General features: G+C 41.2%; 1 protein-coding gene across 1 annotated transcript in view; it reads left to right on the forward strand.

The window, feature by feature from the left end:
• Positions 1-13,455, forward strand: part of LOC105533558 (maltase-glucoamylase, intestinal-like) — a 73,428-nt gene that overhangs the window by 29,972 nt on the left and 30,001 nt on the right. The window contains exons 14-27 of the mRNA XM_011972031.1: positions 237-361; positions 956-1,044; positions 3,066-3,115; positions 3,529-3,696; positions 5,171-5,323; positions 5,661-5,861; positions 7,642-7,796; positions 8,445-8,613; positions 8,878-8,974; positions 9,722-9,834; positions 11,154-11,279; positions 12,464-12,592; positions 12,848-12,958; positions 13,282-13,344. Of these exons, the coding sequence (XP_011827421.1) occupies positions 237-361; positions 956-1,044; positions 3,066-3,115; positions 3,529-3,696; positions 5,171-5,323; positions 5,661-5,861; positions 7,642-7,796; positions 8,445-8,613; positions 8,878-8,974; positions 9,722-9,834; positions 11,154-11,279; positions 12,464-12,592; positions 12,848-12,958; positions 13,282-13,344 (1,749 nt within the window). The remainder of the gene's footprint in view (positions 1-236; positions 362-955; positions 1,045-3,065; positions 3,116-3,528; positions 3,697-5,170; positions 5,324-5,660; positions 5,862-7,641; positions 7,797-8,444; positions 8,614-8,877; positions 8,975-9,721; positions 9,835-11,153; positions 11,280-12,463; positions 12,593-12,847; positions 12,959-13,281; positions 13,345-13,455) is intronic.

Here is a 13,455-nt window from a genome sequence, read left to right on the forward strand (position 1 = left end):
TCAGGCAAATGTAGTTTGTATGGTGGAAGCAAAGGCATAGACCCTAACAAGATATGATAGCAGCCTTGCGAGATTTAATGCAGCACTTGGTGAATGCGGAATGGGTAATGGCAGGTAAGTGGTGAAGGGTGATGAGCAGGCATAAGTTCAGAGGGGAGGATGAGATGTCTGGCAGGATGCGTTGTTCAGGGAGGGTCCTTTCCTCTCCTTCATCATCTCTTACCTTCTGCCCACAGGGTGTGGATGTGAACGCAAGAGGAGAGTGGAAGACCTTACCGTCCCCTCTTGACCACATTAATCTTCATGTCCGTGGGGGCTACATCCTGCCCTGGCAAGAGCCTGCACTGAACACCCACTTAAGGTGAATGACAGGACTCAGGTTTTCCTTTACATGTCAGTTAGCTCAACAATGTGTAATGAAGTCCACCAAAACGTAAGCATCACTCTCAAGCCCACATGCAGTTTTACTCAACACTTGTTGTTCTTTGTTTGCTTGTTTGTATGTTAATCTTTCCCAGACTCTATACTCTGACTAATTATTAATAACTCTTTGAAGTCTAAGGGAGTGAGATGATAGGTCTAAGAATGACATTTTTAATCTCACATCTGAGATAGAAGTCAACATAGGAGCAGCCACGATTCACAACAGCTTTGCAGAAGCTGCTGTTTTAGAACCGTATCCAATGGATTTTGAAAGACTGTAGTTCATGTCCTTCCTTAAAGCCTTTGAATTGCTTTTCAAAACACACTAACAGCCAGGTGATCAGCCTCATTCGTTGGCCAGGACTGTTGGAATTTTAGTACCAGAAGTCTCCCCTCTTGTGATACTTCTCATTTCTGAGAACCATCTGCTGCTAGTGTCTTTTCTAGTTTGAAATCTGATGGAAATATTCTCAACTCAGTTAGCAAAATTCTCTGACTCCTATCTTTGTCTCTTGAATCTTGTTCCCCACAGTCGAAAGAACCCTCTTGGTCTTATCATTGCCCTAGATGAGAACAAAGAAGCAAAAGGAGAACTTTTCTGGGATGATGGGCAAACGAAGGGTGAGCGCTGTTACGATCATGTTGCTGTTTCCAAACCCGCACCTGTGACTTATGGTCCTTCCCTCCTGCTGGTCATTGAGCTGTGGGAGAAATCTCAGCAGGCACAGCAGCAAGAGTCACTGAAGTATTTAGTTTCTGGTTGCACCATTCAGGGATAGTGGTAGATGAACTGCAGATGAAAGAAAAATACATTTGTATGTCTGACAATTCTCCCATTAGTCAGTGATATCTATAATAGGCTCTCATTTTATTGTCAGTGGGTTCTTAGATGAAAAGATTTCAAGACTGTTCCCTAATTCAATGTTAATGTCTTCCTCCCAAAATTCTTATGAGCAAACGTTGACAATATAAAATTCATGCCCCTGCCAGTGAGGTAGTGAGAATATACTGTTCCAGTGTGTACTCATCTAGCCATACATTTTAGCCTATTTGTGGCTCCAGTATATGAACAATTCTTGTGTTTCAAGTTTAGGAAATAGATTCCCTTGAGGCATATGCCTTGGAAGACCTCAGAGGCGAATCTTTACAATGTTCCAGTAGGAAAGAGAAGGAAAAACAATGGCTTGGCCATGGAGACGCTTATCCATCTAATCCAATATGTAGATTCAAAATTATTTATTTAGTTAGTTGTAAAGTATTTAGTTGGCAATTAAAGATTGAATATAGTTAAGGTGGACAATGTGAGGATTTAATATACGTAGGCATAGTATAGTGATTACTACAGCTATTTTAATGAACACATCCATCAACACCAATTCTGCAGACTGGATCCCCAGAACTTATTCATCTACTAACTGAACGTTTGTACCCTTGACCATCATCTCCCCATTTTCCATGGCCGCAGGCTCTCAGAACAACTGTTGTAGGCTCTGCTTCTAAGAGATGAACTTTTTTAGATTCCACATGTAAGTGAGAGCATGCAGTATTTGACTTTCTGTCTCTGGCTTATTTCACTTGGTATAATGTCCTCCAGAGTCATTCATGCTGTTGCAAATGGCAGAATGTTCTACTTTTTATGTCTGAAAAATATTGTACTGTATATACGTCCCAGAATATGTTTATCTGTTCATCCACTGATAGACACTTAGGTTGTTTTCTTATCTTGGCTACTGTGAGGAAAGAAATTAAAAACTTAAATGTAAGGGCTAAAATTGTAAAGCTCCTAGAAGAAAACATAAAAAAACCTCCTTGATGTAGTCTTGGCAGTGACTTTTTGGATATGACACCAAAAGCAAAGGCAAAATGCCAAAAAGGCAGCAAGCATGACTACATCAAACTAAGAGGCTCCTGCACAGCAAAAGAAACAATCAACAAAGTGAAAAGGCAAACTACAGAACGTATAAAAATCTTTGCAAACCATATATCTCAGAAGAGATTAATATAAAAAATATGGAACTCATGCAACTGCAAAAGATCCAATGACCCAATTACAAACTGGGTGAAGGACCTGAGCAGATGTTTTCCCAAGGAAGACATACAAGTGGCTAACTGGTATGTGAAAAGATGCTCAACATCAGGAAATGACAGAAATTGCAAATCAAAAATCACAGTGAGATATCCCCTCACACCTGTTAGCATGGAAATCATAAAAAAGATAAGAGATAATTGCTGGCAAGGGTGTGGAGAAAATGGAATTTTTTAGACTGTTGGTGGGAATGTAAATTGTTACTACTGTTATGCAAAATAGTATGGAGGTTCCTCAAAAAATTAAAAACAGATCTTCCATTCAATCCCATGAAATCCCGCTTCTGGGTGTATATCCAGAGGACAGGAAACCAGTATCTTTAAGAGATATACTCACTCCTCCCATATTCATTACAGCATGATTTGCAACAGCCAAGATATGGAAACATTCTAAGTGTACATTGATGAATGAATACAATGGAATATTATTCATCCATAAGGAAACGGAAATACTGCCATTTGTGACATCAGGATGTAACGGAAAAGAATGGGGGTGTGAAATCTGTTTTTCTGTGGTGGGCAAGCCAGAATCTGACTTGACTTTCTCTCACTTGCAGATACTGTGGAAAATAAAGTGTATCTGTTATGTGAGTTTTCTGTCACTCAAGTGAGTATCATATTTTTCTGAATCTTAGGTGTGGGCTTTGGACTGACCATTAGCACATCTGTGCTTGTGTATATTGTATATGTGTGATTATATTTGTAACTTTCTATGCATTATTGGCTATGAGTGAACACATTTCTATTTATGATTTCATCAGAGTTTCCAAAAGAAGGCATTAATATAACAAATAGCGTTTGTAAATACAGTGTAAAAATATCTGTGTGTTTTTATGATTGTTTCAAATTAGAGGATTATCAAAATAATCTTGCATTTCTTGAGCACACACAAGTAGAGAAAGCAGAGAGGCATCCTGGGGAGTAGGGGGTATCTGTTCTGGAATGGAATATTTGAGTGAATTGAGAATCTGTGTATTACAGGCATACCTTTATGCATAATTGGACTTAATTGTTTTGCAGAACCGCTTGGAGGTGAATATTTCACAATCAACCTACAAGGACCCCAATAATTTAGCATTTAATGAGATTAAAATTCTTGGGATGGAGGAACCTAGCAATGTTACAGTGAAACACAATGGTGTCCCAAGTCAGACTTCTCCTACAGTCACTTACGATTCTAACCTGAAGGTAAAACCCCATTTTGTTGAGATGGTGTATTGAGAATTCTCCATAGTATTATGGTGTTCCTTTTTTCCAAAGTTGCATGGGGTCTTAAAAGAACAGAGCAACCTTGAGGCCTGTTTTGGGGAAGTTAGAGGACTGGGAATAAAATGAGGTGGCAAGAGCTAGAATGACTTGGGTGTTTACCTTCTTATTCCCTTCCCTGCCTCTCAATGTTCTTCTCTCTCTAACTGATTTCACTTCCTTTTCCCTCAAATAGAATTATAATTACAATGAGGCACAAGAACAGCAAAGTTAGGAAAGTGGGGAACAGTCTTACATTATTAGACTGTGAAAATTATATGACTGGAACAGCATTGATAAGATTCAATTTTGAAAAAGAGGCCAGTTTGCATAGGAATCTTGTGGTCAGATTTTGGAGGGTCTTAGGTACCAGCTTGATTTAATTCTTAAAGGGCCTCACGCTGATCCTTGAATGAAGGCTGTGCTACTGTGTGTAAGCATTTCTGGGAGTGGGAGTGGGTTTTGGGGACTAGTTGAACAGGGAAGTACAAGATGGTTTAGACTGGGAGGAGACTGGGAGAAGGATGATAATTTTAGAATGGGATTTTATTATTCCAGACAAGTGAAAACTTTAACTTGGGAAGTGCTGTTTAAAGAAATGTCAAAGATAAGAAAAGTATATAGAAAAATATTAACTATTTGAATGAATGGTAATCAAGGAAGGTTTCAAAATTGTAGTCTTTGGGGTTACAGAAACGAAGAGGCTGGGGTGTTAGAAATGCAAAGAAATATATGATTTTTTCAGCCTCTTAATTTTGCTGTTGCTAAAATTGAAACCCAAATAAATGAAACAGAATACCCGACTTACCCTGATGTGATTATTATGCATTGTGTGCTTGAATCAACATATTTCATATAACCATAAATATGTATACCTACTATATACCCATTAAAATTAAAAATTAAAGAAATCATTTGTTCAATGTTCTATGGAAATGTGGACATGATAACCAGATCATATGATTCTTAATGCTGTGTTCTTTCTACCACTCCACGCCAGTGGGGGATACTGGTTTGGAGACTGGAGAGCAAGGGGATCAGCTCACTTTGGGTGATACCATGTGTCATGCTAAAGAGGAAGTGCAGAAGAGAGGCTGCCTGACAAGACACAGAGGGCTAAGAGGAGTCAGAGCAGAAAAGAATAAGGGGTGATCATGACGAGTTTTATTTGACCACATTGTTTTCTTTATTCTATGTACAAGATTCTGCTAGAGAGGAGACATTTGCCCTGTTGCTGCTAAGTAGATTCCCCCAATGTGCAGTTCTCTTCTTATGAGCTACAGTCATATGTTTAATGGATGGTTGAATGTCTGGTCAAATTTCTATTTTCTTTCCTAAAAAAAAAAAAAAGAAGCCTCAGATCTTGCAAGGCCTATCTCCTAAAGATGAATTTCTTGTGATTTCTGCATTCCTACAGGTTGCCATTATCAGAGACATCAATCTTCTCCTGGGAGAAGCCTACACAGTGGAGTGGGATATAAAGATAAGGGATGATGAAAAAATAGACTGTTACCCTGATGAGAATGGCGCTTCTGCAGAAAACTGCACTGCCCGTGGCTGCATCTGGGAGGTAACCATGCTGCTGGGGTTCACGTGCATGGAAATCTCCACACCTAATGTATAGTTTCTTAAGCATAGCAGTAGTACTTACATAACTACTTAAAATCCATAGAAAGGACTCCCTAAGGGACATGTTCTAGATGTGATGAATATGTGGGGACATGTGTGAAGCTTTTTAAAATGAATATTTTGCTTGGAGACCAGGAATTTAAATTTATGTTATTGCCAAGTGATCAGTGATGGGCTGGTTTTATTGTCATATAAAATGATGTTTCTACCCCTGTTTAGGTTAGAGAACTTTAAGACCATGTGCTGTGCTGATCTATGACTTTACCTTTACTTTTCAGGCATCCAATTCTTCTGGGGTCCCTGTTTGCTATTTTGTCAACGATCTATACTCTGTCAGTAATGTTCAATATAATTCACATGGGGCCACAGCTGACATCTCCTTAAAGTCTTCCGTGTATGCCAATGCCTTCCCCTCCACACCCGTGAACCCCCTTCGCCTGGATGTCACTTACCATAAGAATGAAATGCTGCAGTTCAAGGTAAACACAGTACATGTATCAGGTAGTGATTAGACCCTTTTCAGTTCCATTACCTTTTGTTGGTCTGGGTCACAGAACCCTAAAATAAGTTAACCATGCTACAATAGACTAGATCATTATGGAGAAAGCACTGAGAAATAATTGAGGGAACAATGAGACCTGCCCTGATTTTCATTTGGAGAGGATTACTGTGGCTACTGTTAGGTTTTATGGTTGGGAGAGCAAGAGTGTATAGAGAGAGACAAGTTGGGAGGCTGCCAGTTAAGCAGGTCAGGTGAGGGCTTAGGCTTGGACTAGACACTGGAATGCAGGTGGAGAAGAGTGCACCTGTTTGAGATTCAGGAAGTTGGGTTACTGGGTCTGGTGCTCAATTGAAAGCAGTCGACAATGGAGAGGGAAGCATCAAGAGTGATGACCGTGTTGGTATCTTGGGTCTTAATATGGATAGTGCTGACATTAACTGGAATAGGAATAATGAAAAGGTTTGTGCTTGATCAATGTAAGATGGTATGTTCAATTTGGGATACTGAATTTGAGATATCTATAAAATAGCCACCAATGTGCAGTGATTTCATTTCTTTCCAGGATTTAATTGCATTTAAGGACTAGGGATGGACTAGAGATTAGGTCTGTTTTTCTATTAAATTAAGCTTCTCAAGGACAGGAATGTGCCCTTTCCTCTTTGTGCTTCTGAAGTCTAATACAGAGCCTGGCAGATAGTTAGCGCTGTAATGTTATTGACACAGTAAGTGAAAGTGATCAGGACATTGTCACATTGCCTGAGAGGTTCTTTATAATCTGACATCAACCTGAATTCAGAGTTTTTGTACATCCTGTAATGCAGGGATGATGCTGTAGTATGTTTGTACATCATAGCACTAGCATGTTGTAGGCATCTAATGGGTTTGAAATGAATGAACCTCCTTGGAGTTTTAGCCTTAACCATTTGCCTAGTCTACCTCTTGATGATACAGTAGCTTTTCCAAAATATTTGCCTCCTTCTGACCCCCTTTAATTCTCTCTGCCTTTGTGGTTGTTATTCTTCAGCAGAATGACTTGATCTCCTTCCTTTGTTTGGTTAATGCCTACCAAGCTTTTAATACTCTAGACTGTATTTCTCCCGGGACACCATCTCAGTCTCCCAGAAACAACGTTAGGCATTTCCTTCTCTAGAATCTCACAGCACTTCTACATAGCTCTCCCTTAGCACACATCACCCAGGTGTTGTGAGCTGCTCTATTTCACTTCTCATTCGCATATGAATTTTGTAAAACCATAACACTGCCTTATACAGCTCACATCCCTACTGTCTTGTGCAGTGTCAGGCAGTGATGTAGTAGATACTCATGAGTCAGTTTAGATACCACCTTCAGCAAGGACGTTCTGATAATTTTAATCAAATAGATTTCATTTTGGGGAGACGGGTTTTTTTTTCAATTCATAATGGTTTTAAGGTATTTTTATATACTCATATGCCCACAGAAAGTAAAAAGTAACATATTCATAAATACCATACTGATTCCAGAATGATTTTCCACATTAGCACTAATGTCCCATTGAGTATATTAATGTAATAGAGGCCTTAATAATGAGAAATGACAGAAAAAATGTTTAATCTGACATTGTTATTTGATATATTAATTAAATCTCAGATATCACCAACTTAAAGTAAACAGAAACATAGCATCTGAACTTCTTGTCCAAAAATAAAAAAGATTCTGCTAAGGGTATAGGTTTCAAGAGTACTATTCTAGCCTAAAATTGATTTCCTCTGGCCTAGATTTATGATCCCAACAACAATCGGTATGAAGTTCCAGTTCCTCTGAACGTACCCACGGTGCCATCCAGCACCCCTGAGGGTCAACTCTATGATGTCCTCATTAAGAAGAATCCATTTGGGATTGAAATTCGCCGCAAGAGTACAGGCACTATAATGTGAGTGGCTTCTAGTGTGGCTCAGAGTTGATGTCTACCTGTGCCTTTGCTGCCAGGTCCATTGTCCTTGAATGTATCCTGGTTCCAAACATCACATTGTCCACTTCCAGATCCATGGATGAGTTGTTTCCTTCTGACCTGTTCTTATGGGAAATCTTTAGCATTCTGGAAATAATTACTGAGGCAGTTGAGTGTGCCTGAGGATTCATCCAACAAATGTTTATGGGGTGCCTTGTCTAGAGTAGATGCTGCTCCCTGTAGACAGCTGAGGGTTCTCTTCTCATGACAACCAATAATAAGTAAACATCACTTTGAGTGCTATGTAGAAAATGCACTGAGGGGTGCAAGGGTGGAAGGCGGCACTGGTGTGGAGTAGTCCCAGCTGTGATGGTGAGGTGTGCTTGTGTTTGTGTTGTGGAGGACCACTGAAAGGAGGCAGCGACAGTGGGAAACAGATGAATGAAGAATAACTCATGGGTTTTTAGTGAGGATATCTATGATATTTTAATCAAGTTGAGTTTCTGTTTTGTTTTGGAGATGAACAGGTTCTGGATAAAAATCAAGCATTCTGTTGTCCTTGAAAAGTCAGCTGCTGGAAGCAGAGAGAAAACCCATTTTCTGTTTTAAATCTGCCTTTTTGTGTTTCAGTTGGGACTCTCAGCTCCTTGGTTTCACCTTCAATGACATGTTTATCCGCATCTCCACCCGCCTTGCCTCCAAGTACCTTTATGGCTTTGGGGAAACTGAGCACACATCCTATAGGAGAGACTTGGAGTGGCACACTTGGGGGATGTTCTCCCGAGACCAGCCCCCAGGGGTAAGGACAGAGCATTTGGGGTCTGTGTCTCCGCTTCTCTCCACCCACACTACTCAGGCTTCGGGCTTCATCTTCCCAAACTCCACTTGGTCCCCTCATTCTGGTTTTAGACGAGTAGGCCAATTCTCAGGCTCCTTTGTTTCATGTGTTTAATTGACTTCATGGAGAAAACTAGACCCATCTTAGCAAACACTTTTATGTTGAGTTTCTTTCTCAGGTGTAATGTCTTTTAAACTCCTACTGCTTCTCCCCATGACTCTCCAGTACAAGAAGAATTCCTATGGTGTCCACCCCTACTACATGGGGCTGGAGGAGGATGGCAGTGCCCACGGAGTGTTCCTGCTGAACAGCAATGCCATGGGTAAGGCCGTCCAGCGCCTCCCTTATTTTGGGGGGCTACCAATCATGCTTGAGTCAGTTTAGAATGTTTTTAGCCCAACTGTTCCTTGAAGTCAAAATTTTCATTTTACGGGCATTAGTGTTTATTTTTTTCTTTATGTTTAGCCTTTCTGTTTATTTCAGTATAGGTTCATGTGATAAGAGAATTTAACCCAACCCTCATTTTGGTAAAAATCACATAAGAAGGGATAGTAACACCACATGGGTCCCAAATATCCTGGAGGCCAGCTCGTGGAAGCCAGTTATATAGTTTGAATTAGGGTAAAACTATGGGTCAGAGAAGTTAGTCTGGGGGTATGAGGGTGTATGGTACATTGAAAAATTACCTATTGGATACTATGTTTGCTATCTGGGTAATACGATTCCTACCCCAAACCTCAGCATCGTGCAATATTCCCATGTAACAAATGTGAATGTGTACCTCTTTATCCAAAATAAAAGTTGAAATGTAAAAATAATTTTATAAGAGTAGAATGACAAAATATAGTAAAGTACACCAAAAGGAATCAAACCCAGAAATGGGACCTGTAGACTTCCACTGAACTTCTTCAGTTCTGTGTGTGGATGATAGAAAATGCCTGCTCTTACCACTCTGTGATAGGGAGGGTGCAGGAAGATGGAGAATGTGTGGATTTCAGGGGTGATGTGGAAGGTTTCCCTCGTGATGTAGAAGGTTTCCATCTGGCTTGGCATTTTTCTTCATTTTCAGACGTGACGTTCCAGCCCCTGCCTGCCTTGACATACCGTACCACAGGGGGAGTTCTGGACTTTTATGTGTTTTTGGGACCAACTCCAGAGCTTGTCACCCAGCAGTACACGGAGGTAGGGGGAAATCCAGTTGTTTATCAAGCACTTATACAGCACATTCTGGGTGCCAGAGCCCACATTGATTAGTGTAACTCTCATATGATAACTGGAAATACTGGTCTTTCTTGGAGAGAGATTATAGAATAAGAAAAAATAAACACATTCAGATTATCATTAAATGTATAGCCTCTGTAAGCATTGCAGAAGAGCAGATGTTATAGTGGTACCAGTGGTGGTGATGGTAGTGATAGTGTGGTGGTGGTGGTTTTTGTAGTTATGGTGGTGGTGATGGTGATGATGGCAGTAGGGGCTGACGTTGGGGACAGTGATGTGGGAATGGTGATAATGATGGTGGTAGTAGTGGTAGTGTTGGTGATGGTGGTGATAGTGGTGGGGGTGGTGTTGATGGGTGTGTTGGTGATGGTGGTAATGTTGATGATGATGGGGGTGGTGGTGGATATGGTGGTGGTAGTGGTGGTGACAGTGAGGTGGTGTGAGGAGTATGGTGGTGGTAGTGGTTGTGATAATACTGATGATGGTGGGGGTGGTGATGGTGTTTGTGGTGGTGATGGTGTTTGTGTTAGTGATGGTGATGATGGTGGTTATGGTGATGGTGGTGACAGTGGGGTGGTGTGAGGAGTGTGATGTTGGTGATAGTGGTTGTGATGATAGTGGTGATGGTGGGGATGGTGGTGGGGGTGGTAGTGGGGTGGTGGTGATGGTAGTGAAGGGTAATGATGATGGTAATGATGGTGGTGGAGGGCATGACAGTGGTAGTGGTGGTGATGGTGAAAATAGTGATGGTGTTGGTGACCATGGTGGTTTTGGCAGCAGCAGCAAATACTTATGTACTACCTACTGCACATCACTGATTTATTGCTTGCTGCCTGTTAGAGCACTTCGCACATAATAACTCCTTCAGTCCTCACAAAAGGACTCTGAGGCAGAGGCTATTATTATACCCTTATTTAGAGATGAAACTGAAGCACTAAGAGTTTACTTAATTTTTGCCTAAAGTCACACAGGTAGCAGGACTGGAGCCTGTGTGCTAAGCCAGGCATTTGTCTCTGATTCTGGGCTTCTTAATGAGTTACCTACAGTGTCTCTAGGAATGGAGTAAAATCAGCTTTTCCATACTCTTTAAGAAGGAGCTCAAGTCTAGCAGAAAGCTTTCTCCAAGTATCCCAGTGGCTCTATATCCTGTCAGTTTTGATGTGGATTTCAATTAGTCAGTTGTCTAGCTTGGGTCATGGAAAAATATTCTTATTACTTGATGTAAAACTTCAATCTGGTGTCTCTTTTCTGAGGACTAATATTTTGTGTCTATTTTCTAGTTGATTGGCCGGCCTGTGATGGTACCTTACTGGTCTTTGGGTTTCCAGCTGTGTCGCTATGGATACCAGAACGACTCTGAGATCGCCAGCTTGTATGATGAGATGGTGGCCGCCCAGATCCCTTATGTACGTTCTCAGTCATGGCTCTGGAGTTTTGTAACTAACCCAGGTGCCTCTGTGTCTGGGTTCATTTGTCTAGTATTTGTGGGATTCTATAAAAACATAATGTTCTTTTTCAGACAATATCACAGTTAGCCTCACCCCAGCACAGTTATATAGGTAAGGGTGCTTGTTTTCATCTTCTAGAGATGATAGCTCAAGATTCACCATGACTTGGCAGAGGGGGAGATAGGCTGGCTCCAGGGCTTTTTCTGCTATCTCATGCTTCCTTCCATTTCTTTCACATGTCTTCAAAACATTTAGTCAAAACGTCCTTGGTTCCATAAGAATAAATGATATCCCACAGTTCTTTTACTTAATTCTTAAAAAAAACTAACCCCAGCCAGACCATCGTATATGTGGATATGACCTCATTTCCTGCAGCCCTGGTGCTATAGCACAGTGTCCTATCGACTCTGAGCTATCACTGATGGAATACACGGATCCTGATATGGGTTTCCAGAGGGCAAACATATATAAATAAACCTTATCTTTCACTGGAGAGTGGGAGGGGACCCAGTCATCAGAGAATTAATCCAGTGTACCATCGCATATCTAATTTTATTCTACATTTCTATTGTTTTACAATAGTTCCATTAGTGGAACATAGTGTTTCCATTAGTGGATAGTGAAATGCAGTATTCATTCTCCATAAGAATGTTGTATCTGATTTCCCTCAGGGTTGGGTATTCCAAAGCACCTATACATTGTTGCTTTGTTTTGATATGTTTTGCAGTAGATTTATCATCCACATTGTATTAGCCCTGGGTAGTTAACAATATTTTTTCTAAGCATGAACCACTGATACCAGGGGAAGCCTCTTGGGGGAGGTCATCACAATCACACCTGACAGTGGCAGTTTACAAAGCACTGTCCAATCCAGTGTACTTATGTATCCTCAGAATAGCCGTGTTAGAGAGGCATTCTCATCCTATTTTATGCTGACTTAAGGTTTTTTCTATTTGATCACTGAACATTTTAAAAATTAAGTGAATTTCCCAGCACCTGTACCTAATAAATGGCAGAGCTGGGATTTGAAAGCATCAACAAGAAGCTATCTGGAATTCCACCATGGGTGGTGGAGGGTTGTTCTCCTGTAAAGCTTGGGTGTGTACAGCAGCAGCCACTCAGCTCCCGGTGTCCTCCCGCAGGACGTGCAGTACTCAGACATCGACTACATGGAGCGGCAGCTGGACTTCACCCTCAGCCCCAAGTTTGCTAGGTTTCCAGCTCTGATCAATCGCATGAAAGCTGATGGGATGCGGGTCATCCTCATTCTGGTGAGTCCTGATGTGAATGTGTGCGGTCTGTTTGGGAGCAGGTATGGGCTTTGGTGGAGAAAGAGTTATACTTTATTTCCATGTTGCAAGTAGATAAATTGAAGTGCAGTAAGAATTCTGTATTTCCCAGGACTCACAGATGGACTACAGTTCAGGTAGAAGCCAGCGAGTTCGCCCTGGAGGAGTTTTCCTTTATTCTGTTTCTCTTCATTCCCTGGGTTTGGTTTTCCCAACTGACTTATGCTTTGATCTCAGGATCCAGCCATTTCTGGCAATGAGACACAGCCCTATCCTGCCTTCACTCGGGGCTTGGAGGATGACATCTTCATCAAATACCCAAATGATGGAGACATTGTCTGGGGAAAGGTATAATCCTAAGGGATGATCCACTAGTCTGTAGCCTGAGGGTGGGTCACAGTTAGTGGGTCACATGCCTATGTATGTTATTTCTGGCGTTTTCTTTTTGGGCTCTGAGGTCAGACGCTCTCCTTTTCTCAAACAATATTTGTTGATACAGTTAACAACTTTTAAAGTAATGTAACGTGTTATGGAATTCACTTTTCCGTGAATCCTACATGATAGTCAAAGTATCATCGCTCCTAGGACATGGTTTATATAACAATTTCTTCGGAAATCCTATGTAAGGGAAACTGTCCATGCATCGCTACTTAGCGTGTTTCTCTCCATAGGTCTGGCCCGATTTTCCTGGTGTTGTTGTGAATGAATCTCTAGACTGGGACAGCCAAGTGGAGGTAAAAGGGTCTTTGTCAATTTGGGTGGAGTCAGGGTTTCTAGGCAGGAGCAGCCGTTCCTGGGATTCTAGACATGCCTGTACCGTGGACATGGGCTTGGCAAGGGCGAAA

Source organism: Mandrillus leucophaeus, unplaced genomic scaffold, assembly GCF_000951045.1.
Source record: "Mandrillus leucophaeus isolate KB7577 unplaced genomic scaffold, Mleu.le_1.0 Scaffold1260, whole genome shotgun sequence".
NCBI classification, from domain to species: domain Eukaryota; kingdom Metazoa; phylum Chordata; class Mammalia; order Primates; family Cercopithecidae; genus Mandrillus; species Mandrillus leucophaeus.